This window comes from Xiphophorus hellerii, chromosome 1 (genome assembly GCF_003331165.1).
Source record: "Xiphophorus hellerii strain 12219 chromosome 1, Xiphophorus_hellerii-4.1, whole genome shotgun sequence".
Classification (NCBI taxonomy): Eukaryota; Metazoa; Chordata; class Actinopteri; order Cyprinodontiformes; family Poeciliidae; genus Xiphophorus; species Xiphophorus hellerii.
Window position 1 is genome coordinate 22,113,065 of NC_045672.1, and position 17,705 is coordinate 22,130,769.

At 34.9% G+C, this 17,705-nt stretch overlaps 2 protein-coding genes across 4 annotated transcripts; one reads left to right on the top strand and one right to left on the bottom strand.

Moving 5' to 3' along the window:
* Positions 1 to 309: 309 nt before the first annotated feature.
* On the top strand, positions 310 to 13,604 carry cdh26.1 (cadherin 26, tandem duplicate 1). 3 transcript variants are annotated; one of them, XM_032565062.1, is made up of 19 exons: positions 310 to 504; positions 3,635 to 3,697; positions 3,774 to 3,866; positions 3,986 to 4,132; positions 4,218 to 4,365; positions 4,730 to 4,902; positions 4,999 to 5,127; positions 5,215 to 5,400; positions 5,524 to 5,795; positions 6,271 to 6,416; positions 6,518 to 6,745; positions 7,001 to 7,216; positions 7,762 to 7,877; positions 8,269 to 8,340; positions 10,266 to 10,340; positions 10,652 to 10,726; positions 11,058 to 11,096; positions 12,150 to 12,215; positions 12,496 to 13,604. In XM_032565062.1, the coding sequence occupies exons 1-19, from the start codon at positions 325 to 327 to the stop codon at positions 12,703 to 12,705; spliced, it is 2,634 nt and encodes an 877-aa protein (XP_032420953.1). In that variant the 5' UTR covers positions 310 to 324; the 3' UTR covers positions 12,706 to 13,604. The 3 variants fall into 3 exon arrangements, with proteins under 3 accessions (XP_032420953.1, XP_032421116.1, XP_032421031.1); XM_032565140.1 differs by having other exon boundaries at positions 455 to 504; positions 3,774 to 3,850; XM_032565225.1 differs by lacking the exons at positions 10,266 to 10,340; positions 10,652 to 10,726; positions 11,058 to 11,096; positions 12,150 to 12,215; positions 12,496 to 13,604 and adding an exon at positions 8,991 to 9,116.
* A 508-nt stretch (positions 13,605 to 14,112) lies between these two features.
* mtg2 (mitochondrial ribosome-associated GTPase 2) lies at positions 14,113 to 17,643 on the bottom strand. Its single transcript, XM_032565860.1, has 6 exons — positions 17,152 to 17,643; positions 16,495 to 16,642; positions 15,491 to 15,606; positions 15,195 to 15,413; positions 14,959 to 15,097; positions 14,113 to 14,762 (listed from the first exon to the last, which is right to left on the bottom strand). The coding sequence occupies exons 1-6, from the start codon at positions 17,386 to 17,388 to the stop codon at positions 14,368 to 14,370; spliced, it is 1,254 nt and encodes a 417-aa protein (XP_032421751.1). The 5' UTR covers positions 17,389 to 17,643; the 3' UTR covers positions 14,113 to 14,367.
* Between the last annotated feature and the right edge of the window lie 62 nt (positions 17,644 to 17,705).

Below are 17,705 nucleotides of genomic sequence, written 5' to 3' on the forward strand. Positions count from 1 at the left end.
TTTAAAATAAAAATGAATGATAACCCAACATGACCAACATGCAAACAAACCTGTTTTTGTATCTGTCTTAACTTCCTAGTATGTTTGTGATTACCAGTTCAGAACATCATAAGTAGCATACATTCTCCACATTGGTACAGAATCTGAGAAGCATTGTTTTAAAAAGACAATCAATATAGGGGTACGTGACCTTAACAGATTTTTGGAAACAAGCCCAGAGAACTGAAAAATGCAAAAATATAAAGATTTTTCATAACAAAACATTAGATATTCAAATGAGATAATCTAAGAGGAAGAATTCCCTTTCTACTATGCCAACTGGAAATGTTTCATACCAAACTAAGACGGTTTTGTGGTTTCTTACTGAGTCACTGCAAAGGCGCAAACTTTGTGGGTTGGCTTCCCCAGCACTATATATCAAGTAGCCTCTACCACAGACACTCCTGTCAGAGAGGAAAGGAATTAGCGAGAAGCATGATGAGGAGCCTTTCCCTGCTTCTGTTGGTAAGCATTACATTTTTAAATATCCATTCTTATGTACTGATTAAACAAGAATAATCTAAATAACATATCAAGTTTTCTTGTCAGATCTAGGTGTGTTTAAATTTTACACATTTAGTGCCTTAGTTTTCCACACTTTTGCTTTGTTGCAGGGAAATAAACATTGAGTGAGTTAAAATAATGTAAACATAGAGATAGAGATAAATCTTTATTGTCATTGTCACAAGAACAACAAAATTTAAAAAGTGCCATCAGTCAGTGCATATGCTTAAAAACAAAAAATAACTGTCCCACAATTCACACACAATGTAAGAAATAACAAATAGCTGGTAAAAAAACACAAAAACTAATAAATAAGAATAGCCACATTCTCACATACATCATTCATGATGATTAATTGTTGTTTTTGATTGCATTTAGTTTTGTTATTGCTATCGGGTAAAAACTGTCTCTGAGACGGTTGGTTCTTGTTCTGATTGCTCTGTATCTTCTGCCTGAAGGCAGCGGTGTGAACAGAGAATGTCTGGGGTGAGAAGTGTCCTTTGTGATGTGTTGTGCTTTTCTTAGACATATTTCTGTTACCACATTAGCTGAAACTTTTAAATCTCAAATTTTGGTAATAGATCAAAATATCATCCTTCAGTTTCAGTTCCTTCTTATATACCAGGGAAACGTTGTTTGCTGATGTCACTTTACTATCAAAGGAAACTGGTTTTTGTTGCAAAGAGAAAGCCTTAACTATAAAGGCATTTCAGAACGTATACCCACGTAATAGTTCCTCGCTTTGTCATCAATCAGAGAAGGAAACATACGTACATGTTTGGTGAGTTTGGTTTTAATGCTTTGAATGTATTTTTTTTTTGTACGTCTGGCCTGTCTCAAACAGAAATCTAAAGTCACACAGACTCTGTTTTTAGGTTCCCTTTAATGCTTTATTCTAGGTGTCAGTAGTGTGAGAACACTAATAAGTACAGCTGGTGAGGCACTTTTGGCAACTGCTACCTTTCTTCCTCTGCACTTCTCTGAAGTTTTAGCATGCTTGGGTTTGTGGAATCAGAAAAAAAAATACAATTTATGTAAACAATTCAAATAATGTTTTGAAAACTAATTTTCTTGGAGAAATATGTGGAAAACATGATTATAACTGAGTTTGGAGAAAGTGTAGACAAGGGCAGTGAGGAGAGTTTATGGTATATAGAGAGAGTCGGCAGAGCTATGGTGCACAGCTTTATTTCAAATGGCAGAGGAACTAAAAACCTATTTAATGGAACAGTTAGTCCTACACACACACACAAAAGGAATAATAATTCTGTGACCAAGATTTCAACCAAATATTCTTGGAAATATAATGATTTATAGTAAATTCTACCTATTATGTTAATTGGTCTCTTTAAATTCTCTTGCGGTGAAAGTGTGTCTGTCTCTGTGTTGTGCTGCAATGAATTGGTGACTTAAACAGGTGTAGCCTGCCTCTCTCTCACCCAATAACCGCTGGAGATAGGCACCATTAATAAAGTTTTAGCAGTTGACTGAATCATTTACAACAGTCATATAATATTAAATTAAATTATTTTTGAGATTAATTTGTATAAATTTAAAGGATTTAATTTTTTCACAACTTAATTTGTTTGTTTAAATTATAAATATTTCATTTATATTTTCATTCAAATATACTTAAATTACTAAATACAAAATGTCTAAATTAATTAACTTTAACTCAAAACTAAACAAAGAAAAATCTAATTATTAATATTGGCTTTAATTCTTGTTTTAATGTTATGGAGTTGATTTGGGGTATTCTTTGTGTCTGTGTGTTCACATAAATGAACTCACAATGAGCTAATACCAGAATGTAAGCATGCTAATATGTATCATTTATCTTCACAGAATCTTAAGAGATATTACTAAGACCAAGAATGTAATGATAATTATAATATAGTGCGATTAGACACTACAGTCTCATTGTGGAGAAGACTGTACTAGTCCCCAGAATGAGGCTTCTCTTGCCCTTTTTTGTTCTTTTTGTACTTTTTCCACAGCTATTGTGAATTTTATGAAACAAAAAAGAGCTACTATCTCTCTCTCTCCCGCTCCGTCTCTCTCTCACACATGCCTAAACTCAATTCACACCTTCGTCCTAAACCTAACCCCTAACTCAAAAACATTACTTCTTCTTAAGGGGACCAGGCTTTGGGTCCCATGACGTGGTAGTTGTTGAAAAAAATTGTTTTTACAATGTTCCAAATAAATATGTGTGTGAGTGGTTGAGTAGTTGTTTTATAATCTTTCTTTCTTGTTATTTTTTCTTGTTTTGTTTTTTTGCAAGGGGACAAGTGTTAAGTATACACAAAAACAGAACACTAACACTTCCCCAGATGAGCATTTAGCAAAATAAAAAAGTTAAAAGACAATAAAACAATATAGCAAGTTAAAATGTCAAGGTGTTTTGTTAGACTCCAACTCCCTCTTTTCACATGCCTCTGGGCAAGGCCCTGAACACCAAGTTGCCTACATGTCTGTGCATTATTGTGTAAGCACAGACATGTTTATGGGTAGGAATGTCTGAACATAATTACAATATACAGTGCGAGTAGCATGACTGGAAATTTGTAATATAAAATCATTCCATTGACCACTTACAAATGCAAAAATTGACAATAACCCACTGAGAAAATGTAACAATTTATAATGAACAGTAGGAAATAAATCCCAAATCTAAAATTTTCAATGAATGTATAAAATGTTTCAAAAACATGTAACATTACCATGTTACATGTTATGTTATGTGTTATGTAACATAAACATAGACATTACTTTAAGGAACTCTGTATTGTTTCCTTATGAGTCAAAAGCCATGCTTTTAGGTAACTACCAGTCTCTTATACTGTAGATTTATGTGCATTTGTTGTATTAATGAACACTGACTTTGTTTGTGAGAATATCCTTGAACTGAGTGCACAAGATCATATACTCCATCTTGTCAAAAAAAGAAGGTAAAGATAAGGCATATAGCTTTGAATTATTGTGAGGTAGCAGAGAACATGAAAAAAACTTAAGTAATAAAAAGACGAAAAAAAGAGCAATTAATGTTTGTAAGTTAATCATGTTCCTTTTCTGTATTTTCTATCCATAGGTTGCATTAATAGTCTTGGGAGGTAGTACAGAGGGCAGTGAGCACCATAAACAAGCTAAACGGGTAAATAGTGAAAATTTCAAATTTAAAAAAAAAAAAAATGTAGTTGTTAATTTAATCTGCATTTTGGCTTCTATAGGAAACCTTATCACGTTCCAAAAGAAGATGGGTCCTGTCTACGATAGAACTAGAAGAGGAAATGGACGTGAAATACCCGTACAAAATTTCTACGGTAAAACACAGATTCTTTATAAATATTGGAAATACAATAATCTGTCGGCTCAATGCCTAATCAAGGTTATTAATGCAAAAACCTGCCACTGATAGTCAGATTATTTGTTTCTCTTCTAGATGCACAATCTTAAAACAGCAGATACAGAATATGAGTTTGAAATAAAGGGAGATGGTGTGAAAGAAGGACTGTTCAGCATTAATAAAACAACTGGAGAAGTCTATGTACATAGGCCCCTCGACAGGGAACAGAAGAAATCCTATCATGTGAGGAACAATTCATCACTATCAATACCTGCTATGATATGTAGTCATTACAAACTGTGTCATCTGAATAAAATATAATCAACAGATCACATTTGATATCTTGGACAAAATTACAAGGCAAAAAATTGACCGAGATCTATCTTTTGATGTGGATGTAAGAGACATAAATGACAACGCACCGAGGTTCGCTGCGTTTCAGAAAAGTTACGATGTGAAAGAAAATACGAAAGAAGGTAAGTTCAGAAACGTGCAAATATATCAAAAGTCTGCAGACTTTCTAAATTATGAAACTTTTATAAAAAAGTTTTTATAAAAACTTTCTGGTTGTAGATTTGACAAAAATATTGACAATTAAGGCTTTAATTTCTTGATTAATGTTAGTCAAGTTTAAGAATAACATTTTCATATCTAGCCGGCAAAAAATTTTGGCACGTGTGGATATACTTATGCTTATACGTTCTTTCTATGGAGTTCTGTGAATCTTTTTATCTTTTTTTGTATAATGTAATAAATACATTATATATTATTTATGTAGACAATAAATGATAACTGAACATGTTCCAGATACTTTGATGATTTTCTTTGTTTGTCTGCCAGGAGAATACCTGCCAGTGATCATGGACATTGTAGACGACGATGAGCCAGGCACAATCAACTCATCAGTTGTGGTCACTGTGGGTAAACAAAGCCCACCTGAACCAAAGATTGCAGTAAAGAGCATTAATGGCAAACTACATCAACTCATATCTGAAGGATGCTTTGACTTTGATGTAGGTCTTAATTTATTAAAGTAATGTAGTTTTTGGAAATTCACGCACGATGTAATTTTTTGGTAAAGCTAAAATATGTTTAACTATATTTTTCAGAAAGAAAAACACTTTTCAATTGTTATTAATGCATCTGATCGCGGAAAACCACCAGTTTCCAGAACTGAAGTTATTGAACTCAATATTATTGACACAAACAGTCATCCACCCACGTTTAAGAAGAGACAGGCAAGAATTACTTATGATATCAATGTTTATTTATTTTGCTTTTTAATTTGTAAATTCCACTAAATGTATTATTTTTTCATGTTTTAGTATGAAGCTGAGGCTGTGGAAATGCAAACCCCTGATGATATTTTAAGAGTTGCAGTAGAGGATAAGGACACTCCCAACACTGACGGCTGGCGAGCCAAGTACTCCTTTATCAGTGGCAATGAAGATAAAATGTACAAAATTACCACTGACCCTAAAACAAATGAAGGGATCATTGGTGTTGTCAAGGTAACTGTTTTACCACACCTTACAGAAAATGTTCATACATAATGGACTAAACTATGAATTCACCAATTGTTAGCATAAGTATTTTGAAGAGTTACTGAACATCTACACTTGTGTCTTCTTCAGGCGAAGAATTTTGACGTAACTACTTTGGTAAAACTGCAAATCGGAGTTGAGAATATTGAACCTTTAAAAGTCTGTAAAGATGGAAAATTAATTGAAGATTCAAGCATCCTTCCAGCAAAAGATTCTGTCAACATCACAGTGAAAATGGTTGACACTAATGACGCTCCGGTGTTCGAAAAATTTACAGCTGAGGTATACCAGACAGAGGAATCAGAGAAAGGACAGGTGCTGTATACCCCTAAGGTTCATGATGTTGACTCCCCTAACGTCAGGTATGTTCTCAACAAAACTGCATTCATGTTCAGCATTATTTGCTGGTTTGACCGGCATAAAAATTATTTGTAAAGTTAATTAATAATTGCGAACTTACTGCCTCACAACTGATCATAACCTAATGTGTACATTTGTGCAAGATGTGGTAATATGTATGTTTTAGGAAGACAAAAAAAATGAAAACAAACAAAAAAAAATACTATTTAAGTACTGTTCCTCATTTAAGATATGCATATTTTGCCATAATCCTTCTTCTATGGGTCTCCCCCAATAATGTAAGATTTTTTGAGGTGGGGTGATTGCAGGGTTTAGTGTGCCTGTCTTATAATTATATGACAAGAATTCAGACATATAGACTACAGTAATTTCTATTTTACTAATAAGGTTTTGAGGTTGAATAGTGATACAGAGACAGTTTATTTTTCTCCTGACAATAAAATTGACCTACTGTTTGATTTTTTTCTTTTTGTCCAGGTTTGAACTGTTAGAAGACCCTGCTGAATGGGTGACTATTGATGAAAAAACAGGAGCAATCACAACAATCGAGAAGATGGACAGAGAATCACCTTTTGTAGATGAGAACAGTATTTACAGAATTGTTATTGCTGCCATAGATGATGGTATGACAAGACATTTCTAAACATTTGCAGCTACAATCAGAAGGCATAATTTATTAATTAAATAACTGAACTTAAAAATTGCCTTTCCTGTGGTTTTCAAGGTTCACCTCCAGCCACAAGTACATGCACAGTCAGTGTCCACCTCAGGGATATCAATGATAACACTCCTACGCTGCTCAACAAGACTTTCATTTTGTGTTCAAACCATGCTGACAAGGTCATAGTGCGTGCTAAAGATGCTGATGCTGAGCCATTCAGTGGACCCTTCAGTTTCTCCTTGGCAAATGGTAAAACTGTGAGCGAACGCTGGAAAATAGATCCTACCTACGGTTAGTTCACACTTTGGCCTCCTACCAAAATTACCAAAGCATATAATCATAGTTGGGTCATATATATTTACCTTTATGTAGTAATAATAATAATAATAATACATTTCATTTGTATAGCAAATTTCTAAAAATGCAAAGATACTTTACAGGAATCAAGCTAAATTACAAACAGAGCACTTGAGTACAACAAACAAAATCAAAAAAAGAAGTATGTATTCATATATTTTACAAATGTATTTTTTTTTTTATAAACAGGTGAAGAGGTTGGCATTGTTTTGCTGAAGAAATCTGACTACGGTAAATACTCTGTGCCGATACTGATTCAGGACAAACAGAGTCAAGCTAAGGAGGAGAAATTAGCCATTGAGGTTTGTGAGTGTGACGAAACCGGTGTTTGCCCAAAGATCTTGTCAATTGGCCTTGGTGACGCTGTCATAGGAATAATTTGTGCAGGACTGCTTGCATTTCTATGTGAGTATAAAATTATAAACAATGATCAAAATTATGAAAGTGTATATACTATGTGTGTGTAATATTTTCACTTTTTGAAAATATGACATTTGGGTTTCCATTAGCTGTAGGACAGAATCATGACTTCAGAGTCATTCCCTAAGAAAATAACAAATGCCTCCAATAAATGGAGCACTGTGGAAGTTCAAATGAATCTGAAAAGTGACTCCTCCCTCTGAAGCTGTTTCTTGCTTTTTAGTATTTCCAGCTAGAAGACCCTTTTCTCAAAACTTAAAATATGGCACCACTAACATGCTAGTTTGACCATTTTAATGATCAAACTATTTATTTTGTTTCTTGTCCTACAGAAACAAAAGAAAGGCTGTGTCACTGTTGATATACTGAATCTTCTGAAATAAATTAACTGAATTCTTATTCACATTTACATCCATTTAACCTTATGTTAACAGGCAATTTAAAACTCATGAGATATACATTTAGGGTTAGCTTTAAAAGTAAATAGAATTTGTAAGCCTGGTGCTTAAACTATTTTATTGTCTCCACAGTATTGCTCCTTCTTTTGAACTGTAATCAACGAAAATATACAAACCCTATATGCAGTGAAGAATACACTCAGACACTGATGAAGTACAATGAAGAAGGACCAGGCACTGATTGCAATGTAAGTTGTGGAGTGACTGTGCTGACTGCATAAAGACTGTCAATAAGACATCTCAGGATTGTCCTCCTTAAAGAGTTAACTCTTTTTATTCTGGCATCAAAAACTCTAAAATTAGTCTTGCATTACACAAAGGATCATATTGTACTTTGTATCTTTCACTCCAATTTGTGTGTACAATTAGATTCAATTTAAATAAATTGGATTCATCATATATTTCTGAATTATTGGAATTTAATTGGGCCACTCTTACTTGTAAAACGCCTTCAGATGACATTTGATGTGAACTGGCGCTATATGAATAACCTAAAATGAATGAAGTGTGTAACACAGAGATTATGATGCATTGCTACAGCAAACACAAATGTATTTTTCTCTATTATTTCTTTGCCAGTCTAAGCCCAACATCTTACCATCAATGACTATGGAGAGTAATGTAAACGGCATCAAGCTGGGCCATACACAGGTACTTCACTACTTGTATGTCTTCATTCCAATTCAAGTCACAAACTCAATTAATGTGTGATTACCCTTTGACTGAATAAAAACTTTAAACTGGCACTTGTTCCTTGTAATATTTACATTCTTAAGACAAGTACAGAATTTAATCCAGCAGGTTTTAAGAAAAGTCCTAACCTTTTTAAACAGTCAGTGGTCTCAGAAATATGACTGCCAAATGTGATACATTTGGCATTATAAAGGTAATTCTAAAATTAAAAAGTTAATTATCTGGCTATGTTTGTTCAATGTAGCAGGAAATGCATAATACAAAATAATTACCGAGTGTAATTCAAGAATCATATTGTACAATATTTATAAGCAGACACGATTATTTATTTTCAGCTTTCAAATTTACTAAAGTCCTTTTGGTACATTTATGTATTCAATTTCCTGCTTTATTCATTTGTGGACATCAACTAGATCACCAACAGATTCCCAGGAATTGTCAATAGTACATAAGCATCAAACACAAAAACCAGAAATGATATCTAAGAGTTTAAATATTTTATTTTGTATCAAAGATTGACTAATTTTAAGGTCTATTGATCTATGCCGCTATTTATGTCTGCCCCACCTTTAAAAAGTCCTTTTTTTTACTGTAATGTATATCCACAGATGAACTCCAACATAAACCTAACAGAGTCTCAGCAGCTTGTTCACTTCCAAAGAAGCAATAATAAGGATTACACAGTATTTATGGCTAACTCGTCTGGTTTTTCTCCATAACTACAGTTGTGAATGATAGTTTTGGAGAAGCTTAAAGTAGGGTTATTTTACAAAACAATACTGCAGTCTATATGAATATCTTAAATATCACTGTTTAATCCATCATCTAAACCCTAAACATGGCCATCCATCCAACCTGACAAGTCCACTTAAGAAGAACAATAATACAAGGAGTGGCCAAGGGATCACATTAACCCACAGTGGCAGAGATCCATAGTTCAGGTTGACAAAATCTGTTTAAAGGACAGAGATTAGATAAGCACTTCACAAATCTGGTCTCTATGGAAGAATTAAACTATTTAAACTTTTAAAAGACAGGCATGAGTAGTCATTTTTCAGTTTGCCACAAGCTGTGTTTTTTTTTTTGAGCAGCCTCTACCAAGCTGGTCAGTGTTGGGCAAGGGAAGTCTTTGAAGAAAATCTGTTAGAGGCTCTTTTAAATTTAAGACAGGATTACCAGTCAAATTCCATTTTGAACAAGATTAAATATTACAGCCAGACTTACAACTGAATCATTTTAATCAAAGCATATGCATGTGAAGCAAAATATGCCCATTTCACAAAGAAATGATGGAGAGCCTTTATGAACATCAATAATAAAACATTGCCTGAGAATGTAAGTTAGATTTACGGTCTGGACTCTGTTTTGTTCCTTCTAGCACAAATTTTCAACCTAAACCATTTAATTGTAGCTCTGGCTGTTTGTTAAAGGAGTTGTCTTGCTGGCCTTAACTGACCCTTTGCAGTCTCAAAAGGTTTCTTCCATGACTTTACTGTGTTTCACTGTAGCCATCCTAACATAAAGGTTATTGTAAATATAAAAAGTTAATTACCTGACTATGTTTAATCATTGTCGCAGGAAATGTATTATTCAAAATAATTACTGAGTGTAATTCAAGAATCATTTTGTACAATATTAACAAGCGGATATGTTTCTTTATTTTCAATTTTCAAATTTGCAGTCCTTTTGGTAAATTTATTTATTCAAGTTCAGAATCAGAATCAGAATGCTTTTATTGTAATTGTTACAGAAGGACAACAAAAAACAGCCTGGGGCTGGTCAAACCTTGACTAAATTAAATGTTAAATATTGGTCTGTGCAGGTATTTATGTCTGTGGTGTCTTTAGACAGTACTTTAGCTTTACTGTAATGTATATCCACAGATGAACTCCAACATGAACCTAACAGAGTCTCAGCAGTTTGTTCACATCCAAAGAAGTAAAAAGGAGGATTACATGGTGAGTAATTATGGCTAACTCAGCTGGTCTTTCTCCATAATTACAGTTATGAAGGATAGAGTTTTGGATAAGTTTTATAAAACAATATAAAACTGCAGTCTCTGAATATCTTAAAAGTCAGCGTTTAATACACCATCTAAAACCTAAACATGGCCATCCACTGAAAGTGACAAGTCCAGGTGAGAAGGACAATAATACAAGGAGTGCTCTAGCTTTGTCTTTTGCAGCCTGAGCAGGTTTTTTTATTCAATGACTATACTCTAGTTACCTTTTTGCCAGTAATTTAGCTTAACTATAACGTATTTCCACAGATGAATGTAAACATGAACATATTGGAGTCTCAGCGGCTGAGAGGACTCCACAAAAGCATGACAAGAAATGCCAGAGTGAGTATGGCTACATCATCTGATCTTTCTCAATAACTGTGTGATATATACGTTTTCAATTCTGCTGCTCTCTGCTGTATATTTATCTAAAAAGTATACTATTTAATATAGATATTTTCACTGCATTTGAAAAAAAAAAAAAAGAAATTTTAAAATGCAATCATGCTCAATGAGACAAATAAGGCTACAAAAAATAAATAAATAAAAATTCTGTATCAAAAAAAGAAAATCTGTCAATGTGGATGAAAGAATATGAGTGTATCACTTACTAAGAAAATGTTTAGAAACGTTAAAAGGTCAAGCTAAAGATGTGCTTTTTTCCTTAAATCAGCACTCAACAGTGTCATCCGACATGAGGAGCACAGTTCAGGTAAGTAAACCTCTTTATTTACAATGCGCTGCAAAAGAATTACCATCTCTTTAATTTTTTTCTAAGCTTCATCTCCTAAAACATTTTTTTCCTGCATACAACAAACCTCAACATAGCATATAGTATGTTGAGGTTTGTTTGTAACATATGCAAGAAATTAACAAAAAGTGGTATATGCATGTCTAAAACAGGTTAATGATACATGGCTTTCATATATATATATATATATGTATGTATATGAGAGAGAGAGAGAAAGAGAGAGAGAGAGAGAGAAAGAGATTTAAGACAGCATTACAAGTTAAATTCCATTTTGAATAAGATTAAATATCACAGCCATAGTTACAATGAAATGAATTTAATCAAACATGTTCATGTGCTAAAATATCCCAGTTGATGCCCAGACCCATATCCAATTGAGGGTTTGTGGCAAAAGTTAGACTATTAGATGCTCTCCTTTTGGCCTGATAGTGGAGCTATTTTGCAGAAGAATGGGGGGAAATGTATGTGAAAACATACACTGTAAGACAAAATCAAGTTAATTACTTGCAAGTAGTAGGCATTCCTAGCAATATAATTTGCAATGCTCCTCTCAGAGGCAGCGATAATACAGTCTGAAATTGACTGGCGATTACTGGCTGAGACCACCCTCTCTTTATAATGTCCAGCTCTTTGGAAAATATCTGCAAGTGCATGTACAGTATGTCTGCAGATGAAGTAGGCATTTCCAAAAGAATGTGCTTCTCAAGAGCCACACCGGATTGGACGAGCAAAAGGAGTGAGGCATTTCTCAAGGAACCCGCCTGATTGGACAAACAAGATCAAGGGAAACACACTTGGACAAGACAGAGCATTCCACAAGCATGACGGCCCACATGATGGCTTTATTACAACAAAATATATAATCGTTCAACGTTCATGAACACTAATATAATCAGATTATGATAAATGTGTAAAATATCAACCCAATAGAAATGTATGCAGGAATTAGTGCATTTTCAGTTAGATTTTTTTTTTTTTTTTTTAATAGCTGACATTTAATTTTTTCTTTGGCAGAGCTTTCCCGTCAGCCGTTCTAAGAGTACCTGGTCAGATAATCGTACTTCCAGTGTACTTCAGAGGGTAAGATTGCTTTATCTAACACATTACACGTATGGCAACTTTGAATGTTCTACAATATAGTATGTGGCAATTTTAGTAATGAAATAAAGTCAAAGACACAATAGTGCATTTGATAAAATATGATAAAATGCATTTTTGTCCATAATCGCATGAAGCACAATTATTGAGTCTCTTAACCAATGTATTTTTAACTAAAAATGCATTGGTTAAAATTGAATTTGAGTGTTTTATATTTATGTTAATGTTTTTTTGTTTTGTTTTTTTTCTATTAAATCCACAGTCTCTTTCAGTGACTTGTGATAACCAAACAAATAGCTCAGATGACTATGTCAAGATTTATGATTATGAGGGGAATGGCAACAGCTGCATGTCACTGGATGTGCTGTCATCTGGCAACCAACAGGATGATTTAAGCTTTTTGAATGATCTCGGACCACAGTTCAAGACCTTGGAAAAGATCATTATGGCAAACAAGTCTGGAGTTTCCTAAAGCAGAGAAGTCTGGAATTTAAGATAATCTTTCATACCCTCTAGTTCGGTATTAAAAATACTGTATATACAAGTGGACTTTTTGATAAGTGTATAAACAGAATAGCTAGATTTTGTACATAATGTACATATACAGATCATGCACCTTTAAAGTTAAGTACTGCACATTTGCATTTGTCCACCACACAGAGATTGTGTGTCAAAGCAGTTGCAGTTTGCTTGTTGATGTATGAAGCAGGTCATGCTCTGTTGATTATGAAAAGTTGCTCTTTATTAGAAATTGGATGTACTTATTTGTGTCTTACTTTGCTAAATGGGCAGAATTAGTTCTATTATGGAGAACTTTTCAGTTGTGGTGCTTTGAATATATATTTTTTCCAACTACAGGTACACTTGTGGACTCAGGGATTTTTTTAAATAACGTGTACAGCATATTAACTTTTTATTTGTTAAGTTTGTTAATGTTCTGGGTCTCTTCATCTGGTGAGACTGAAAAGACACCCAGATGAAGAAACTGACTTTCAGTTTGTACTTGTATGTCAAATTTTTAATAGTCTTTTCTGGGAATGCTGAAAGGATGTTTCTGAAAGTTTGACTTGAAACACCAACAATGTAATGGGTTGCTAAACCACGAAGAGTTCAATATTTAATGTGTAGTAAGAGTTGCACATATATTGGCACTTCTGGCAGTTTATCTCATTGACCTTTGGCACACACGACCCTGCTCTGTCCATTTGTGAACATCCATGCTCTGACTTCTCAGACAAACTGAACACGGCATAAATACCAGGCAGAAGAAGCTTCAAAAAGTAGAGCCTTCTTATTGTGTGGTTGGGTAGACAGAAAATTGTCATGTTACATTTCTGTTAGTTCTCAATAAACAACTTGTCAAACATCTGTCCATGTGACCTTGTTAAAAGGTGTATTTCTCAGTCCGGCTACAGTTCCAGTTTGTTGTCTGTGTTTGGTAGAGTACAACATTGCTACTGCTATGCTACCAAAAATACAACATAGGGTGACTTGTGGGAACATAAAAGACTCACAAAATGCATAAGAAAAGAAAATGTACTTTATGAATTATTTTAAATCAAAATGTGGTTGCTTTAGTCAACTTATCAAGTCCAAACTTATCTGGGACTTGTCAGACAACACACACACCACTGAAATGTGGCATTGGATATGATTTATTTTCTCAAAAAGAGCACAAACCTAAACAGACTTGATATGTGCAAGGAACATACCTGATCTCAGCTAAATAGAACAGCGAACCTAGATAGCACAAATGAAACTAATGAGGATAATTAAGAAAACTAAAACACTGGAAATTGAGTGGAAGGACAAAACAGTGGTAGAAAAATGCAGAGAGCTGCAGCCTTCAGAGCATTGACGAGCCGCCGACACTGTATGGATATACTTTTTTGAAACTATCAATTTTATAGTTATTGCACTTTTTAAATTGAATTGCTGAAACAAATTGCCTTTCCTCTGATTTTTTCCTTTCGTTAAAATGAACTACAAAAACTGTACATTTTTTATTCACTTAGACTGTGTTTTTGTACTGTATAAAGCAATACGTCAAGAATGCAACACCAAATGTTGATTGTTTTTTTATTTATAATAAATTTAAATACATTAAAAATTGTCCATAACTAATTATTGCCCTCTACCACCTAACTGGTTTGACTCCTTCGCTCCTATCATCTTGGAGGTAGCCATCATACAACTCTCTGAGGTGGAGAATGAGTTCCTCTGTATTTTGTCCCGTCAGAGCAGAAACTGGGATGACCCGCTGTGTTACCTGGCTCTTCAGGGTCTCTAGCTTCTCCGGGGCCTCTGGTAGGTCCATTTTATTGGCAACAATAGCCTGAGGCCGCTGGGACAGACCGGGCTCATACTGGTCCAGTTCATAACACAGGTGCTGCAGCTGGGTCCAGGGCTCTGGCGCCGAGAGGTCCAAGACGAAGAGGAGGAAGCGACAGCGCTCAATGTGACGTAAGAAGGAGATCCCCAGGCCTCGATTTAGATGGGCACCTCGAATGATCCCTGGGATGTCAGCAACTGCACACGCAGAATATAAAATCATGAGATAATAAATTACTTAAAGCAAGTTTGAAACATTTTCGAACATTGATACTCATTACCAGGCCGAGCCCATGCTTCCTTCAAAAATAAATGCCACTGAAATAATTGAAATCTCATCATTAATAAGTGTTTGCTTAAGCAAATTTGTGGGGTTTTTTCTAAAGATAAGTACCTGCAACTTGCTCATGATCCCTATATTCAACGATTCCTACATGTGGGTTGAGTGTTGTAAAGGGGTAGGCCGCCACAGCAGGCCTGGCATTGGAGATGGCTCTTAATAGTGATGATTTACCAGCATTTGGAAAGCCAACCTGAAAACATGAAGGAAAAAAAAAAACATTAAATTCACAAGAAAAACTGAAAAGCAATATCTGAAATGCTTCCTCAGATATAAGATATTTTGCCCACCAGTCCAGCATGAGCCATGGTGCGTAGCTCCAGCTGAAGAACCCGCTCCTGGCCTGCCGTGCCTGGGGTCGCCATCATAGGCGCCCGGTTCTCGTTTGAGAGAAAAAAACGATTCCCCTTCCCACCAGCACCTCCAAACACTGCCAAATACTCCTGGCCATGCTCAGCGAGGTCCATTATGGTCATGCCCTGCTCCTTCACCACTGTTCCTACTGGTACCTTTAGTAAGGAAGACCAAATAAAAAGTTAGATCAGGCCATAAGCACAAAACAAGCACATAAAACGCACCGACTCACAGAAATGTAGGTTGAGTTGCCATTGCGACCGTAGCAGTTCTTGTTGCCCCCTGACTGCCCATCTTCTGCTTTGTAAACTGGAATCACTTGGGCCAATGATTTAACAAACCGGTTGGCTGAAAGCATAGAAAATAAAACCTATGAATGAATGCAGACTCAGCATCAATTAATTTTTGTAAGGTATTTCACTTTCATGGCTATTTTTGTTTTAGTAAATCCTAAAGAAAAATATTATGAATTCCAACATACGTTTTTTAATAGTTTCCTGATTTTTAAGCAGGCACTTACTATGTTATGTATATTTATTTATGTTAACTTCTATATAGTTTACAAGTAACTAAAACCTAAAATTCAGTTCTCCAAAAATCTATTACATTACAGCAATTTAAAAAAAAATTACTATTAAAACTTAAATATGTTAATTTGGTCATGTTATAATTTGCATAATTGTGATACGACAGATTTCCAACATTAGTGACTGATACCCTCCACAAGGGGGGAAAGCCGTAAAAAGTCACTGTTGCGGAAGCTGTATGTTTACAGAGGGCCATATGGAAGGGATAATAAGCACAGCCTTAAAATTATTGTAAAGCAATTCAACAGTTTTGGGCACAATAATTCTCATTCCTTATTTTTAGCCACTCCTGAACCAGAGAAAACATCAAAAGCGCCATACTTTTATTAGAAAAGAGTGACTGAACTATTTTTGGCAATTTTAAAGGGAATGGTAATGGTTTTAATGTTTATTCACTATGCTGCAATGTATTTTATAAAATAAATAAATCCTAAACCTTTCATTAGAGCAAATACATTTGTTGTGGTATTAAAACACGTTCAGTCACAGTCACCAGGTGCTACACTCATCATCACCTGTTGATTTCGCAAAACATTGGTCTTGGCTGGGATCTATTGGGCCCATTTTTTATCATTTTAATTAGATCGATAGGTTGGTGTATTAATCCATCTGCATTTGTTGTAACGAATGAGATGGAGGACTGACTCACCTTTTATAATGATGCTTCCTCCATCGCCACCGTTTCCTCCATCAGGCCCACCCCATTCTTTTCGGGGCTCGCTGTGGAAGCTGCAGGAACCCTTACCCCCTGAACCAGCAACCAACTTCACACGACGACAGTCCACAAAGTGACGTGTCTGTGGATGACAATATGAAAAGCTTAATTGAATACAAATAAAGGTAACCATGGAATATTGATATTTAAATAAATCTATGCTAGCTTTGTATTAAAATGTAAATAAAAACATTTAGCTATTCAAAGTTAAAACACTTTTTGTTTTATTATTTCAGAGGTGTTTGCCCCATTTCTCATCAGAAGCAGACTTGGTTAAATAAATATTATATAAATAAAATATTAACATCTGCATGGGTATGACTAATTTTGAGTTTGAATGTAAAATGCAATCAACTAACAATACTTTAGAAGTAATGCTTTAAGCAAAGGATGTAAAATAAACTGCTCTCTAGTCAAGTCAAAATTAAGCACATAAAATCTGCAACTTACAAGTAAAAAGTATAGCTTAATTATAATATACTGAATTATACTGTATGTCTAAATAATGTAGGGTAAACACAGTTTTTTTAGATAAACACACTTTGCAGAAACTTGTTTAAACATAAACGTATAAGCAGTTTAGACACATACCAACTTCTTTTCGGACAGCTCATTCTTCCTCTTGCTTCCCCTGACTTTCCCGTGAAGTGTAGTGGATGTGCAGATCTCTCTGTAGAAACCCTCATTCCGCCTCCACAGCACTGATCCTGGCGCACAACTTGGACTGAACAAACTCCATGCTTTCTTACCTATGTGCTGTCTGTAAATGACCTCAGTGGAGACTGCTTTAACTCTCGACAACAGCATCAACGTCGTGCCCTTCAACATGCTACCACAGAGTTACAAATAAACGCCGGGTTTGTCACATTGACTGTTTGAACGTCTAATTTCCGCTACGATAAAGAAAAATAGACGAAAAGTAAATAAATAAAAGCTAGGAAAATGATCGAGTGAACTCAAGAGATACACAACGCCCTCTAAAAGTTTTGATGTATTCGTTACTTTCGTTAAATTCACACTACCAGGTGTACACGTTTGACTGTAAACTAATGCATCTATGGAACCCGCGAAGGGACAAAAGTCTTTTTCTTCATCGTCGACTATCTTGGGGGGTTTGCAGTTATTCTGCTGCATCTCTGCCACCT